A 17,171-nucleotide genomic window follows, 5' to 3' on the forward strand; every position below is an offset into this window, starting at 1 on the left:
CACTTCAAAGTTGAAACAGAAACGTAAAACATTTTCAAAATTAACAACGGATGTTTAGTTAAGGACCATCAAAAAAGAAGCCAAGGTAAAGCGATATGATATTATCTCTTCACAAATACCTATTCAATTGAATCTCGAGAAAATTGAAGGAGCCGTCTGAAAACAATTATAAACATATAATTACATTAGATGTATGTTTCATTATAATACGCTATTCTGATTGGCTAACTAGCAATCTCGTGATATTCCTTAATCAATTGCATTACACGATGCAACTTTTCATTCATGATGACACGAATCCCACAACGAAGTGCACAGGTAAATGAAATGAAAAATTGATAAAAGGCGTGTTTTCATGATCCTATAGGTAAAAATGTAATTAAAGTATTGAACGCTTTTTTTAAAAAACTTTATAGGGTTGTAAAAGCGCTGACCGTGCGCACATTTTCAGTACTTCGGTAAACGCTTTTACAACCCAATAAATTTACAAAAAGAGCATTCAATTCTTAAAGTAAATGATTGAATGATTGATATACTTTTTTCAATTTATATATTATACTTTCTCAGTTTCATTTTTTATTGGGGAGGGGGGCAGCTACATATATCGTAAATGCATAAATTTTTTTTGAATTGCCACTCCTAGTGTTGTCATTGTACCACTCTGTTTACTTTATATTTATAGATACATGCACTTCATTTGTTTACCTTTTAAGAAACTTGTTATCTATGGAACCTACACCATTTTATAGTTCGTGACATATTTATGAAGGCAAACACGTGTTTGTGACTATGCCAAATTTTATACAACGTTTAAATATATTATAGTTAAAGGCCGGTTTATCTCACAATGGCAGGGGACTCGGTAGCCGAGTGGTTTAAGTAGTTACTACTATAATCACTCGATAGTCAACACTGAAGTTGACAGTTCGAAACCTGCTTGTGCGGGTTCTATCGACTCCAAGCCGGCTTAATTGACTAGGATTGTCAGTTTTCATATCGAAGGTCTGTGGTTTTCTCCGGGCACTCCTGCTTCCTCCATCAATAAAAAACTGACCGCCAGGAATTAGAAAAAAAAGCAGTGCTTAGAAGTGGCGTTATATTGCATTATACCATCATATATGTTTCCCGATTTTAAAAGCTTCTCCCCATAATTAACCACTCTTGTTTTTCTAAGAAATATAAGGAAATCCTTCCTGATCGTCGTGAACCATAAATGTTATGGGACTCGATCTAACATGCATGCATTGACCAAGAATGTGTGAGCAATTTCAAAACTGAAATGATGAGAGCATGACTTTGGAATGACATTTTTTGATTGACCGAAACGTACGTACTAGTGTATTTGAAACATTTCGAAGGTGAAATAAATTACGAAGTAAAAGAGAACCAATAAGCAAAGGGTCCAAAAAATTATGCCACATCTGTAAAAAGTCATCTATGAATGGAGGTAAACAAATCTACGTTTTCTAAACAAGAAAATATCTTATAAAGAAATTGTATGAGATATCTTATGAATTAGTATATCATAAGTATAACTAGTGGCTCTAAAGAGTCTGTGTTTAGAGCCTGTGTCGCTCACCTTGGTATATGTGCATATTAAACAAAGGACATGCACGAATTCATGACAATATTGTGTTTTGGTGATGGTGATGAGTTTGTAGATCTCAAGTTACTTTACTGCACATTCTTGTTGCTTACATTTATCTCTATCTATAATTGTCCCAGTAGTTTCAAAGGAAAATGTTTTGCTAAAATTTACAAATACGAAAATTGTTAAAAAATGACTGTAAAGGGCATTAACTTCTTAAGGGGTCAATTGACCATTTTGGTCATGTTGACTTATTTGTAGAGCTTACTTTGCTGTACAACATTGCTGTTTACAGTTTATCTCTATCTGTAATAATATTGAGGATAATAACAAAAAAACTGCAAGATTTTCTTTAAATTACCTTTTCAGGGGTACCAATAACGGGTTGCCTGATTTGTCTGAAAATTAAAGAGCATTTATGAACAACTTTACCCCGTCAGATTTGCTCTATATGCTTTAATTGGTTTCAGAGAAATGAGCCAAAAACTGCATTTACCCCTATGTACATGTTTAGCCATGTCGGCCATCTTGGTTATCGGACAGGGTCATCAGACACATTTTTAGTGATGATTGTGGCAAAGTTTGGTTAAATTTGGTGTAATTGTTTCAGAGGAGAAGAGTTTTGTATAAGTTAACAGACGACGATGGACGACGGCCCCATGTGATGAGAAAAGCTCACTTGGCCCTTTGGGCCAGGTAAACTAAAAAAAGAAGATGTGGTATAAATGTCAATGAGACAACTCTCCGCATGGGCACAAATGACACAGAAATTAACATTTATAGGTCACCGTAATTCCTTCAACAATGAGCAGAACCCATACCGCATAGTCCCCTATAAAAGACCCCGAAATGACAAATGTAAAACAATTCAAACGAGAAAACTATAACGGCCTAATTTTAATATGTACATAAATGAACGCAAAACAAATATGTTACACGTCAACAAAAGAAAACTACTGAAAGCTCCTGACTTGGGTCAGGCTCATACATACAGAATGTTGGAGGGTTAATCATGTTAGCGGGATCAGAATCAGTTTTCAAAAATATAGAACTGAAATTAATCAACATCAGTATGTTGCACGTTCACAATAATTCGATTTCATCAGAATATACAACATGTACTGATAATTGTTCAAAATGCTTTACATGTGATATTCAAATTCAAGTAGGCTTAACGCCTCCGGTTGCGGGAATTTCTCGTTGCATTGAAGACCTGTTGGTGACCTTCTGCTGTTGTCTGCTCTATGGTCGGGTTGTCTCTTTGGCACATTCCCCATTTCCATTCTCAATTTTATTAAACAACTTTTCTATTTTGACACTGAATAACAGAAGTACAAGGGAGTAGAGGGGATGACCATTTCTTTTGACCGACACTATATAAAGAAGTTTAAGACGCCTTTTGAGTCTTTTGAACAGGTTTGATTTTTACTTATAGCACACAACAGGCACTTGTTTGGGAAAACAACCCAATTTATATACTTATATAACGTGGTGTAACGGTTGCATATATATGACATATATATATGTGTGTGTATTCTGACAGATTATTTATTTTCAACTGCTGATAAGCTGGCTGATTTATATCGTTACTTTTGTTAGAAGTCCATTAATGGACATCTACTTTTATACATGATGTTTTTAAATACTAGGAATTCATTAAAATATCGTACAATTCTTGCAGTTTTCAGTGTTAAAGCGTGACACGACTCTTTTAAAAACTCTGAAAAATACGCCAGTAGAAACTCATATAAAAAATACATTTCCAACTAAGTGCTGCTATATGGCGCACATACATTCTATTAGTTTTAAGATAACAGATCTAAAGAGGTAGGTTGTTACTTTAAAAATTTTTACACACGATAAGAAAATTGTGTATATTTGGAGATTCCGTATACTCATTGAACACCTGGGGATTATTGACATGCATCATGATGCATATTATATATTCTGATCTGAGATGAGAGCAAGTGTACCCGATAAGAACGCTTTCAACGGTAAATATTTATGGCGTTATATCATCTGTTCTTTTATTTGGATATACACAGTCGTGTAATCGTAAAGGTAAATGAATATTTTTAAATGCACATGTCAAAAAAGATATGAGATAAAAATCTACCTATTGATTACGTTACTTGAATGTGTGATGGTCGCGGATATAAAATTAACTGTTTCTTCATATAGATATACCAAAAGAATAACTTAATAGGTAGCTGGGTATTCCGATTCGAAGGGGTAACCAACTACAAAAGTTTCCAAGAAACACTTCATTAACTGATGTTTTCTGAAAAATGTAAACCATGACCATCGCCATTTTTTGGAAAATGACGCTTTCAGCGGCATGTTTCCGATACTATTGACCTGAACTTCCATTACATTTCTCTGTCTACCGCGCTTGGTTCCGTCAGAGACATATATACATGTCTCTGGTTTCGTGTCAAGTTACTTTCCATTAAATTTCTCCGCCTACGGCGCTCGGTTTCGTATTTACTATTTTAGAACGTTCGGAGGACGTGTATTTCAACAGACTGTCGGCATCCCAATGGGAACAAACTGTGCCCCTCTACTTGCCGACTTGTTTCTTTATTATTACGAGGCTGACTTCATGCAGAAACTTCTTAGGAAGAAAGATAAGAAGTCAAAATTTGGTGACTATGTGGAACGCATCTGGGTCGGTTGAAAACAAAACTTAACGACAAAAGAGATGATTTCAGCTTTCCAATTGTGAACTTTCCATTTCTAAGTAGCAACATTACAGCAGCACCTGCATACGGGGTATATATCTTCCAAATGATACGATATTCCCGTGCTTGCATTTCCTATCATGATTTTCTTGCTAGAGGGTTACTGCTCACAAGGAAGCTATTAAACCAAGAGTTCCAAATGGTGAAGTTGAAATCATCCCTTCGTAAATTTTACGGACGCCATCACGAGTTGGTTGACCGTTATGGAATAACCGTTTCACAATATGTTCCTTACGTCGTAACTACAATCTCCTTCCCTTTCATGAATGTGACCTACCGAATTAGACTATTTACCGGATTTGTAATCACATAAGCAACACGACGGGTGCCACATGTGGAGCAGGATCTGCTTACCCTTCCGAAGCACCTGAGATCACCCCTAGTTTTTGGTGGGGTTCGTGTTGTTTATTCTTTAGTTTTCTATGTTGTGTCATGTGTACTATTGTTTTTCTGTTTGTCTTTTTCATTTTTAGCCATGGCGTTGTCAGTTTGTTTTAGATTTATGAGTTTGACTGTCCCTTTGGTATCTTTCGTCCCTCTTTTACATACAATCTGAAATCTGCTTGTATTATCATGCTTCAGTGATTCCCTATATAATCAAACACATTTTTCTCACAAAACGGAGACCCGGGCCCACAGCCCCCTCCTTGCATATGCCTATGAAATGAAAGTGTGATGAGTCTATTTCTATATGTACCTGAAACATAACTTATACAGAACGTGCAATGAAATTTGTTCAACATTTATCTCAACGGAAGCTTTTATTAGTTTTAAGTAGTAGATCTTTTTTAATATTTTATGTATAACAGTCTACCACACATACATGTATGATGCTAAGCGTAACAGTTTCAGAAGTTGTTTACGAATATGTGGCAAAGAGAGCATTGCTTAATTTTAAGAAATAGAAGAAACTGATTGTTGAAGGCCGTGCAGTGATCGATAGTTGTTAATTTCTGTGTCATTTTGATCTCTTGGGGAGAGTTGTCTCATTGGCAATCATATCACATCTTCTTATATATTTAAATCATTTTACAAGACATCAAATTGTCATTTTGTGCTATTGTTGCAGACAATTCTTCGCAAAAATAAAAAAATGTTCATGTATCTAAAATTTTGTTTTAATTCAATGGAATTTTGCATTTGCACCGGCTTGAAAAAATAAAACCATATAAAGAAGCAACTTCGGACATCTCTTTACTTTAAGCGGCATTTTCAAATGAGTAGATTATAAGGTCAACGTTTGAAACTTTCCGTGGAACAACGTCAAAATCGTCGATTTATTAGGAACGTCGTGTAACGCTGAGTGGCACCAATACCGTGCGTAACGTCACAGTTATATTTATATTTGGAGGTTTTGGGCTCCACATAATACATCACAAGTCTTCACGTCTTACATGCACTGACTGCATCTAACGCATACAATATAATAAATCTTAATGTTCTTTTAAAACAGACTAGTCTGTTTAAGTTATTATGAAAACTAACTAGATTCTGTTTTCCACTTTATGTCGGCAAAGGAGTTGAAATTAACAGCTATGGGTCATCGTACGGCCTTCAACAATGAGCAAATTCGATACCGCATAGCCAGCTATAAAAGGCCCTAAAATGACAAATGTAAAACAATTCAAACGAGAAAACTAACGGCATAATTATGTACAAAAAATGAACGTAATTTATGTACAAAAAAGAACGACAAACAGATACATAACACATCAACAAACGACAACCACTGAATTACAGGCTCCTGACTTGGGGACAGGCACATACATACAGAATGTTGCGGGGTTAAACATGTTAGCGGAATCCCAACCCTCCCCCTAACCTGGAACAGGGGTGTAACAGTACAACATAAGAACGAACCATAAAAATCAGTTGAAAAAGGCTTTTAACTCATCAGACGGATACAAATAGAATTACATCTAACAAAAACACAGTGGACGTGGTTGGAACTCCATTTATCCTTGGATGGGAACCCCCACCATACGGCCTTTAAGATCTTTAACAATGAGCAAACCCCATATCGCATATATATAAAAGACTATAAAAGGCCCTGAAATGAAAAATGTTAAATAATTTAAATAAGAAAAATAACGGACTGATTTATATACTAAACAATAAACGAAACATAGATGTGATATTCAGTATGATAACAGCATGAATTGTTCAAATAGCATTTTCTGTCAAAACTTTATAATGGAAATTCATTTGACCGCTCCACGTAACTGAGTAACATCCGAAGACAATGGGTTTTTTTTTTGTAGTCTTTGTTGTTCGACAGCGCCGAAAACATTCATATGGCGGTTGACGGTTATAACCGTCATAGACGAATTTAAATTAGAGAAGCATATTTTCACCGTTGTCATTATGAAAAGGCCATAATTAAGTTTGCACATCATGTTGACAATTAGCCATGATAATCCTTCGATCTCTATACATGATAAGATCGAGGTCAACTCTCATGTAGATTGGTTCTAATCAACAATTGATTTCGTATTCAGATATCCGACATATCAGTTACACATGCATGGTTTGTAGACAAAGTGATGTTTGAAATTTTCTTATATTTCTGGATATTCTGATAAATTATGTTTAAAACATTAGAAGATGAAACGATAGGAGTTTCTTAAATGTAAGTATGAATGTTCATCACGGAAACATGCAATCAGATAAGTTTTAGAAGATTTCATTCAGAAATCCCGTCAAGTTTACAAATGTGCTTCAGAGCAAGTATATATATGTATTTTGGTTTTAATTATACCAACAAAACGACAAAAGACACAAAGTTCCGATCTTAGAGTAATCGCACTGAGCTATGTGTTTTTTTCTCAGAATTAATTGAATTTTCTTTGGAGTTCGATATTTTTGTAATCTTACTTTTTACAAGCGAGCGAGGTGGGGAAATATACACGCCATAAAAAGGGCCAACCGAAAATAACTGTCTAAAAATGGTAAAACCAATAAGGATAATGGTCTTGGTTGTTGCAATTGTTTGTATTTAGAGTTTCTCGTTTAAAACGTGTATTATGAAGGGTTATTATAGATGTATACACCTTACATCTATGGTATTATTCACTCTTCAGCAAAATCTTTTGTTTGTCTGTTTCAGAATCCAGTTTCAAAGCGATTTGTATCATTTATCATGTCAAGTTAATATTATACTGACTGTATAAAACTGATTGAAGGCAGTTGTAACTCATCCTTTAAAGAATCGTTGTTTTGTACTGTAAGTAAAAAATAGGACAATCCCAATATTGAGAACATGTTTTACACTCATTCTTAAAAAAACATGTAATCCTACAATTTTATTGGATCGAAAATTCATTTAAAAAAAAATTTTTTTTTTTACGTCAATGAATATAATAATCCCTTTCTTCATATATATATATCATATATATAAATATAGGAGTGACAGTCACATTATAAACAACAAAGTTTGATTTAAATGCATCCAACCTAACAAACAGTTACATAAATCGAAAGCTTATTATCTGTACTATCGTAAGTTGTAATTTCCTTCAAATCAAGATTAAAGATCAAGAACGGACAATTTTGTATTCTTCATCTGATCGATAAAAAAAAAGATAAACGTGTAAGCGAGAGTTAAGCGCTGCAGTCACCAAACTATTTATAGTGTGTTCTAAATGAACAGCACATGTTTATAAAATTCCAGGGAACATGATTTCAATCTACTTTTTAAGGCAATGCAAAAATAATATTGCAAGAATAGTATACAAATATTTATTTATTTTCAAAAGGACGAGGAAAAACAAAACTTGGCTGTATTTATATCCTTTATAACAAAGAGCCTTTTGAAATCTGTCCCTCGCCTTAAAGTGAATAGGTCAATTTTACACCTGAAATATTTGATTATTTAGTTATATAGCCTCCGGTGCTGTATATACATGTAAACAAAGCGTACGTCTATAAATACACGTTTTACCCTTTTACTCTTTGTAGATAACCTTGCACCTGAAGAAAAGAAAATGGTGAGTTTTTATAGACAAGACAAGACAATATTTTATTGGCACTGCCACTAACGCATTTACAATAAATGGTAATGACCAAATGGATAAACAATTTGCTATACATGGTAGTAAAATACAAACAATTATATATATAATGTGAATAAACGATTAAAGGTAAATGAAAATCTATTACAATAGTGAATAGATTACTTTTTGGAACATGTATTTAGAATTATCTTATTTTTTTGTATGAGGATAATGTTCCTTGTTTCCCGTACCAACATATTAAATCAGAACAATTATTAATATGACAAAAAGGAAAACATATGGCCAGGAATATCTGACAAGAATCTCGATTAAGGACTAGGTTGTTATAACCAGTTAACCTTTTATATAATTGGTACATTGACTCAGCTCTGTGATTCTTTTCAAAGCAGAACCAAACACATTGTACAATGAAAGTGTCAACCATGTACTGGGTCCCGAAGCAGCACATAGCTCATTACAAACAAAGATTTATTTCGTCTTCAAGCCATTGCTCCCCTACTAAACTATGTATTTTACTTACTAGTACACTTGGTCCAATCCTCAGGTCCAATCAGTAGCCTGAAAAAAAATTGTTCAAATTGAGCCTTTGAAAATAATGGAATAAATTACTTTTGGAGTGTCAAAATTGGTTCGAGGTACTTGATAAATTGCATGCTTATAATTGGTGCTTTTGATTTTTCTACCCTACTGACCACTTTGCCTCATAGTCTTATTAAGAAAAATTCACACACCTCATTCAATGGGCATTAAGAAAAAGTCAGAATGCGAATATATATATTCAAACTCTTTTAGGTCATTTTTTAGTAGCAACAAACACAAGAACTATGTGAATTCAGAGACATATATTTTGTATTATATTTCTCTGGTGAATTGAATACCATAACAGCCCTTGACATTTTACTAGATATCATTTTTGTCTCTTTGACATATTCCTCATTTCCATTCTCAATTTTATTACACACTATTTAAATTACAAGCATGTGTGAGTTTCTATAACTGTATAAAAATAAATGCTGAAAAAAAAAGTATTCTACAACAAATAAACAGCTACGCCATGAGCGCATGATACGCCCGTTGCCCTTTTTGAAATATTCGATAACTTCTTTATGTCATATCAGATATTTATAAAAATTTAAATCGAACTTCAGTCAATATATATATATAAACAATACACCAAAGTTTCATGCAAACTGCTGAAAACATTTTTGAGTTATTTACCGAAAACTGGAAAATACCACCTTTTTAATGAATAAAACCCCTTAACTTAATAACATAAAATCTAAATTTAATGAAAATATAAAGGGCGCTTACAACAATAGCTATAAAAAATTCATCAAAGTTTCATGAGAACTGCTGAAAACGTGTTTGTGTTAATGTCTGAAAACTGGAAAATCCCCCCTTTTTAATTAACAAAACTCCTTAACTCGAAAACGTAAAATCTAAAATTTATAAAAATTGAAAGGGAGCTCATGTCAATAGATAGTTACAATTCACCAAAATTCCTTGCAAATTTGTGAAAGGATTTTTGAGATATTATCAGAAAACTGAAAAAAACCACCATTTTTATTGAATAAAACCCCATTACACAGAAACTTAAAATCTGAAATTTATGAAATACGAAGGGGAGCTCACGTCAATAGATATAAACAATTTCCAAAAGTTTTATGCAAATTGGTTAAAGAGTGTTGGAGTCAATATTCGACATAATGACGACAGACGGACAACAGTATTCCACAATACGTCCTGTAAACGAGCGTATACAAATATATTGTAGATACATAATGGAATTCATTACAAAGGATTATACCCGTAATAAGAAATACTTGATTTGTCAAGGTCCCGACTTATTTTAATATTTCATTTACTGTTATCTGTTTTTGTCAATTTTAATTCCTTGTTATCTGTTATAAGCCAAATCAATTTGCTGTTTTGCTGTTATTGGGACCCCCCCCCCCCCTTGCCCCCCTCACATAACCTGCCCGTTCACTCATTTTTTAAACACTCTGGAAAAATGTTAATTTTGGAGATGCTGAAATATTTGCATGTTGTTCCTGAAAACCCTGGTCAATTAGTCTTTGTTTTATAAAACCAAACAGGGGTTTAATAGTAAGGTTATCATTTGACAAATAAGATAAACCTAAGTTTTGAATAATAATATTTAACCTTTTAACCCATGGTTTTTTTTTTTGTAGCATTATATATTTGGTGAACTAAACTTTATTCTGAAGTGATTAAATGGTCACAGAATTTAATGCTAGATAACATTATCCTATTTTTCAATGGCAGTCTTGCAAGTTCGGAACGACATGCATCATTCGAGGCCTTACAGTGTACTCCCAAGATTTCTTTAATAAATTTTATATGCAACTTTTCAAAAAAAATAGGCATCACTGTCTTTAAATGTTTATATCAATAACTACTATCATCATAGTGTTAGGTAGAAGGGCAGGGGGCCAATGAAACATAAAGTATGTCACTTGTTGTAATTGGAACGAAACATGTAATTGAGGAATGTATAATAAAATATTAAAATGTTTTTATGTGTTTTCAGTACTTTTCGGTACATGACTTGTATAGTAAACAATGATGTACGAATTCATGGGCCTATAGGGAGAGTTTTTTGTGCCCGTTACTCTAAACAAGTTGCATTAGACATATACATGATCGAATTACCTTTGAAATTTATTCGAACATTTTAAAAGAATCGTTTGAATATTAATAATCCACTCTGATTCTCTTTTAACGATGTAACATTTAAATATTTCTTTAATAAAGAAAGATATGTGTCATTGAAAAAACAAAAAAAAACGTCATCCTTTACGTTAATCTTCTTTGCTTGTATCAGAGACATATATAATACAACTATTATATGTCTCTGCTTGTATGGATATTTTGATGCACAGGGATATATATATGTAGGTGTAGAAACAGTAACTGTTGTTGAAAAGATCTATTGAGATGACTCAGCTAAAAAATTTACTGATGTTTCTACATTTGTTCTATGCCAATTTCTTGATTAAAACCCGTGACTGATATCTCCAATTACAAATCCATACTTTTTTTTCTTTAATAAAATTTTTATGTTGTAGGTACATACATTTCCGTTTTGATACTTTAAATTAATAATGGGGCCAATGGTATATATATAATAAAAAGTGGTGATCTAAGTAAATCTATGGTCAAAATAATCGTAGTAGGTCGTAAAACGTCGATTTTTTTTTACATTTATCAACTACTATGTAACAAATTGATTGATACGCACAACCCCCTCCCCCCACAAGAAAAAACGATGATCGTATATGATTACTTTATATCTTTGAAATGAAAGTTTATGTATCAACAACTAATAGTTGTATAAGAAAAATCTATATATTTGAAATTGGAAATTTGATGATTTTAAGAAAAATTCGGAACTTTTTCGCCGATTTTAAGTGCTTTCTATTTTGGAAGACATATTTGGCCCTGTCCATCAAAATTTCGCAGTTCTGAAACATCAAGACATCGCGACATGTATTTTATCAGTGACTGTCCAAATTGTAGCTTTTAAGTAAAAAGCCTGCTTGTTTCCTGTTCATAATTCGTCTCACCAATTGAAATAAAGTAGTGTAATGTATTTTTTATTGTAACATATAAAAGCATAAGTCTTAAAATGCGTTTTTTTTTAAATGCTAAAATATGTTTTTTTTTTGTATTTCGAAGTCGGTCGTAGAGAAAGTAGAATTGCAGATCCAACCAAATGACAGTAAAGAACAGGATGTGACCGTAGTTGACAGCTATAAACCAGTGTATGGTGTAGAAGATGTTCCACCATGGTATCTCTGTATATTATTAGGATTTCAGGTTTGTAGTGCAGTTAGTTTTCTAATAAAACGGTAATCCGTATAGATAGTCTGATCAAATAATAACACCGAACAATTCTTGTTACTTACAAACATATTATATTTATACTTCAAACAGGTTCTTTTCAAGAAAAAAAAAGAAAAGAATCTAGCATTATGATTTTTACTTCAAAATCAGCTTTAATTGATGATAACCTCGAAATGTCATCACTCGAAGTTTGATAACTTTTGACAGCATCGATCCAAACGTATTGTTAACTTAAAATACCACAGTTACAGTCACAGTTTAGCCTGCTTTTAAGTTACATTCCTGAACTGACTGATGGTTTGGTTAAGACCTAAATTTACAACACATTTTCCCATTATGAATTTTCCATTTCTGTGTAGCAACATTCCTGGATTGCCTGCACATTGGATATATATCTCCCTGTTTACTAGTTTATGATATTTCAGGTCTTTCGGTTTTTATCATGACTTCCATTATGGAGGGATACTGCATACAAGAAAGAGGCGGAATAGTAAAACAGAATAATTAAACTCACAAGTCGAAAACGAACTGACAATGTCATGGCAAAATCATAAAACGACTATAAGACAGATAACAGTGTAAGAAACACAATATAGAATACTAAAACTGAGCAACACTAATCCGACTAAAAATCGGACGAATTTCAGGTGATCCGGAAGTGTATGCAGATCCTGCTCCGTCAAGGAACCAAATGCGCCAAGGGCTCCCAAAGGATACAATATCGTCTTCCCTTTGCTTTTACGTCTTTTATTTTTATACGACCGCAAAATTTGAAAAAATTTTCGTCGTATATTGCTATCACGTTGGCGTCGTCGTCGTCGTCGTCGTCGTCGTCGTCGTCCGAATACTTTTAGTTTTCGCACTCTAACTTTAGTAAAAGTGAATGGAAATCTATGAAATTTTAACACAAGGTTTATGACCACAAAAGGAAGGTTGGTATTGATTTTGGGAGTTTTGGTCCCAACATTTTAGGAATTAGGGGCCAAAAAGGGCCCAAATAAGCATTTTCTTGGTTTTCGCACTATAACTTTAGTTTAAGTTAATAGAAATCTATGAAATTTTGACACAAGGTTTATGACCACAAAAGAACGGTTGGGATTGATTTTTGGAGTTTTGGTTTCAACAGTTTAGGAATTAGGGGCCAAAAAAGGGCCCAAATAAGCATTATTCTTGGTTTTCGCACAATAACTTTAGTTTAAGTAAATAGAAATCAATGAAATTTAAACACAATGTTAATGACTACAAAAGGAAGGTTGGTATTGATTTTGGGAGTTTAGGTCCCAACAGTTTAGGAATTAGGGGCCAAAAAGGGACCCAAATAAGCATTTTTCTTGGTTTTCGCACCATAACGTTAGTCTAAGTAAATAGAAATCTATGAAATTTAAACACAAGGTTTATGACCATAAAAGGAAGGTTGGTATTGATTTTGGGAGTTTTGGTCCCAACAGAATAAGGGGCCCAAAGGGTCCAAAATTAAACTTTGTTTGATTTCATCCAAATTGAATAATTGGGGTTCTTTGATATGCCGAATCTAACTGTCATGACTGTGTATGCAGATTCTTAACTTTTGGTCCCGTTCTCAAATTGGTCTACATTAAGGTCCAAAGGGTCCAAAATTAAACTTAGTTTGATTTTGACAAAAAATGAATCAGTTAGGTTCTTTGATATGCTGAATCTAAAAATGTACTTAGATTCTTGATTATTGGCCCAGTTTTCAAGTTGGTCCAAATCGGGGTCCAAAATTAAACTTTGTTTGATTTCATCAAAAATTGAATAAATGGGGTTCTTTGATATACCAAATCTAACTGTGTATGTAGATTCTTCATTTTTGGTCCTGTTTTCAAATTGGTCTACACTAAAGTCCAAAGGGTCCAAAATTAAACTTAGTCTGATTTTAACAAAAATTGAAATCTTGGGGTTCTTTGATATGCTGAATCCAAAAATGTACTTAGATTTTTTATTATGGGCCCAGTTTTCAAGTTGGTCCAAATCAGGATCTAAAATTATTATATTAAGTATTGTGCAATAGCAAGTCTTTTCAATTGCACAGTATTGCGCAATGGCAAGAAATATCTAATTGCACAATATTGTGAAATAGCAAATGTTTTTTTAATTAGAGTTATCTTTCTTTGTCCAGAATAGTAAGCAAGAAATATCTAATTGCAAAATATTGTGCAATAGCAAGATTTTTTTTTAATTGGAGTTATCTTTCTTTGTCCAGAATCAACTTAAATCTTTGTTATATACAATATACAATGTATATTCACTTTTTACTACCAACTGATAAATTAAAATAATCTTTACCATTCAGTGATAACAAGCAGTTTTTTTACATCTTAATATTTTATGATGTATTTAAATGAGTAGTTATTGTTGCAAACTCCATTAGAAATTTTAATTGAGATTAGTTTTGGAATAAGGGAAAGGGGGATGTGATTAAAAAAATTGGGTTCAATTTTTCTCATTTGAAATTTCATAAATAAAAAAGAAAATTTCTTCAAACATTTTTTTGAGAGGATTAATATTCAACAGCATAGTGTATGCTCTAAGAGAAAACAAAAATTTTAAGTTCATTAGAACACATTCATTCTGTGTCAGAAACCTATGCTGTGTCAACTATTTAATCACAATCCAAATTTAGAGCTGAATCCAGCTTGAATGTTGTGTCCATACTTGCCCCAACCGTTCAGGGTTCAACCTCTGCGGTCGTATAAAGCTACGCCCTGCGGAGCATCTGGTTTAATTTTAGTTAATTTATATGTTTTGGAGTTTAGTGTGACGTCAATTTTCATTGAACTAGTCACATTTTGTTAAGGGGTCAGCTGAAGCCGCCTCTGGGTGTTGTGGCATTCTAACTGTGTTGAGGACCCATTGGTTGTCTTCAGCTGTTATCTGCTCTTTGGCTTGGTTGTTGTCTTTTTTATACATTCCCCATCTTCATTTTCATCTTTAATTTCATTTACATACATCATCATGATTTGTTTGATAAATATTGATGACACAGATGGATTCTACTTATCACCATAATTTCACTTGCAATGATTACCGTTCAAGAGCGCCTTATTTCACTCCATATATTTGAAAGAGTTATTAGTGCTAAATCAGTAGTTTTCTATGCACTGTCTTGTCATGGTAGTTTTCATATAGTCGTTTTTCGTTATGGCCATAGTGATTCCGGTATTTCACAGCAAGTGTTTCTTTGCTTCCTTTGTATCTTCTCTCTTTATAGTTATATATCTCTTTAGTTATATATTAACTAAAATCCCATTTCCTCCCTAACATTATTTGTCCGTTATTTTACCAGGAATCGACCATACTTACTTATATTTTAATAATAAAGCCGTATTCATTTTCAGCATTACTTAACAGCTTTTGGATCAACTATAACCGTTCCCTTTGTTCTGTATCAAGCATTATGTATCGGTGAAGACGGTGTTGGACTCAGCCAGCTTATCAATACGATATTCTTTATGTCGGGGTTGAGTACCCTTTTACAAACCACATTTGGTATTAGGCAAGTATCCGTATTCGGTTTGACTTTCTAATTTTACCATTCCTTTACATCTGCTCTGTGAATATCAAATATGTATTCTACGATGGAAGTTGATTTTTTCGTGCTTTCTCTGCATGGACCTTTATACATTTCAGTAATGGATTCCTTTATATAAAAATGCTAAATGCAAACATGTTTATCGTTATATTATTTCCGTCTATTCCGTTGCTTATTGTGTTATAGCGGTCCTTTTCTCAAAATTCTGGATTTTCCACCGCATAATTCAGATCTATTAACTGAATGTTGTTATCAAAGCAACTAAAGTACAACTCACTTGCTGGTGAATAGGGCGAACATTACTGTCTAGACCTTTACAGTAAACCAGCCAGCAGAAGTAAAGACTCAGCAGTATTTTTAAATGAAATAAAGTATTTAAAACTATAAAGACGACGTCGCGAACGTCATAAGGAAAGAGGGACGAAAGATAACAGAGGGACAGTCAATATATACCATTTAGATAATATTGAAAATTAAAGATAGTGACAATGATAATTGCTGCATAATTTCATTGAACGAGTAAGGATCACTTCGTCGTAAGGCTTTTTCACACCATGTCCAATTTCTCCCGAATTTAAATACACACTCAAGGCTTTTTCAAAAAAGTACTTGAATCATACCTGCATTTTTTTTGTATCTCAGATTACATGATGTGTACTTTGAGATACAATAAAATAATGTCGTATATGTAAAGGCAACAGTAATATACCGGTGTTCAAAAGTCATTAATCGCATAATAGTAAACAAATCCGGGTTACAAACTAAACGAGGAAACACATCAACTATAAGTGGAAAACAAAGGAACAACAGGAACACTTAAGTGAACAAAAACCAACCCAAACATACATAGAAACGAATGACTTGGTACAGGACATTTAAGAACAAATGGTGGCTCGAACCTGGTTTGATGGCTAGCCAAACCTCCCGCTTTATGACAATGTTAAAAAATTACGTGACAGAAACACAGCACAAACCCATACAAGACTATTTATCACAGAGAAACGCACAACCAAATAATATATAAATCGACACAACACTCAAACCGCAGAATAACAACGAACATATTCCAGCAAAGACAAACATCACAGAATATCAAAATCAATTACACGCTTACGTTACTAAAATGCAATCTCGAACTCTATTTCACAATGTTTGTCCAAACATTTTCCATGACAATGATGTTATTGAAAGACAATTTTAGGATTATTTGGACTACAATCGATAAAAGATTCTAGATTATTCAACCGAAACCGTAACAGAAAATGTATTGTATCAATTTCATATCTATTTATAGGTTGCCTATAATTCAGGGAGCAACATTTGCGTTTTTGGCTCCCACGACAGCTATACTTGAACAAATGGGAGAATGCTCTATGGTAAAAGGTAACAGGCATTATTTAATTGGAAGAAAA

At 33.3% G+C, this 17,171-nt stretch overlaps 1 protein-coding gene across 2 annotated transcripts in view; it reads left to right on the forward strand.

Moving 5' to 3' along the window:
• Window positions 1–17,171, forward strand: part of LOC139510346 (solute carrier family 23 member 2-like) — a 26,739-nt gene continuing 9,568 nt past the window's right edge. The window contains exons 1-6 of one of the 2 annotated variants that reach the window (XM_071296902.1): window positions 1–85; window positions 7,436–7,552; window positions 8,287–8,315; window positions 12,042–12,182; window positions 15,566–15,723; window positions 17,054–17,142. In XM_071296902.1, the coding sequence (XP_071153003.1) occupies window positions 8,313–8,315; window positions 12,042–12,182; window positions 15,566–15,723; window positions 17,054–17,142 (391 nt within the window). In that variant the 5' untranslated portion in view covers window positions 1–85; window positions 7,436–7,552; window positions 8,287–8,312. Of the gene's footprint in view, window positions 86–3,523; window positions 3,650–7,435; window positions 7,553–8,286; window positions 8,316–12,041; window positions 12,183–15,565; window positions 15,724–17,053; window positions 17,143–17,171 lie in introns of those variants that run through there. The other variant, XM_071296901.1, reaches the window with a different exon arrangement.

This window comes from Mytilus edulis, chromosome 2 (genome assembly GCF_963676685.1).
Source record: "Mytilus edulis chromosome 2, xbMytEdul2.2, whole genome shotgun sequence".
Taxonomy (NCBI): Eukaryota; Metazoa; Mollusca; class Bivalvia; order Mytilida; family Mytilidae; genus Mytilus; species Mytilus edulis.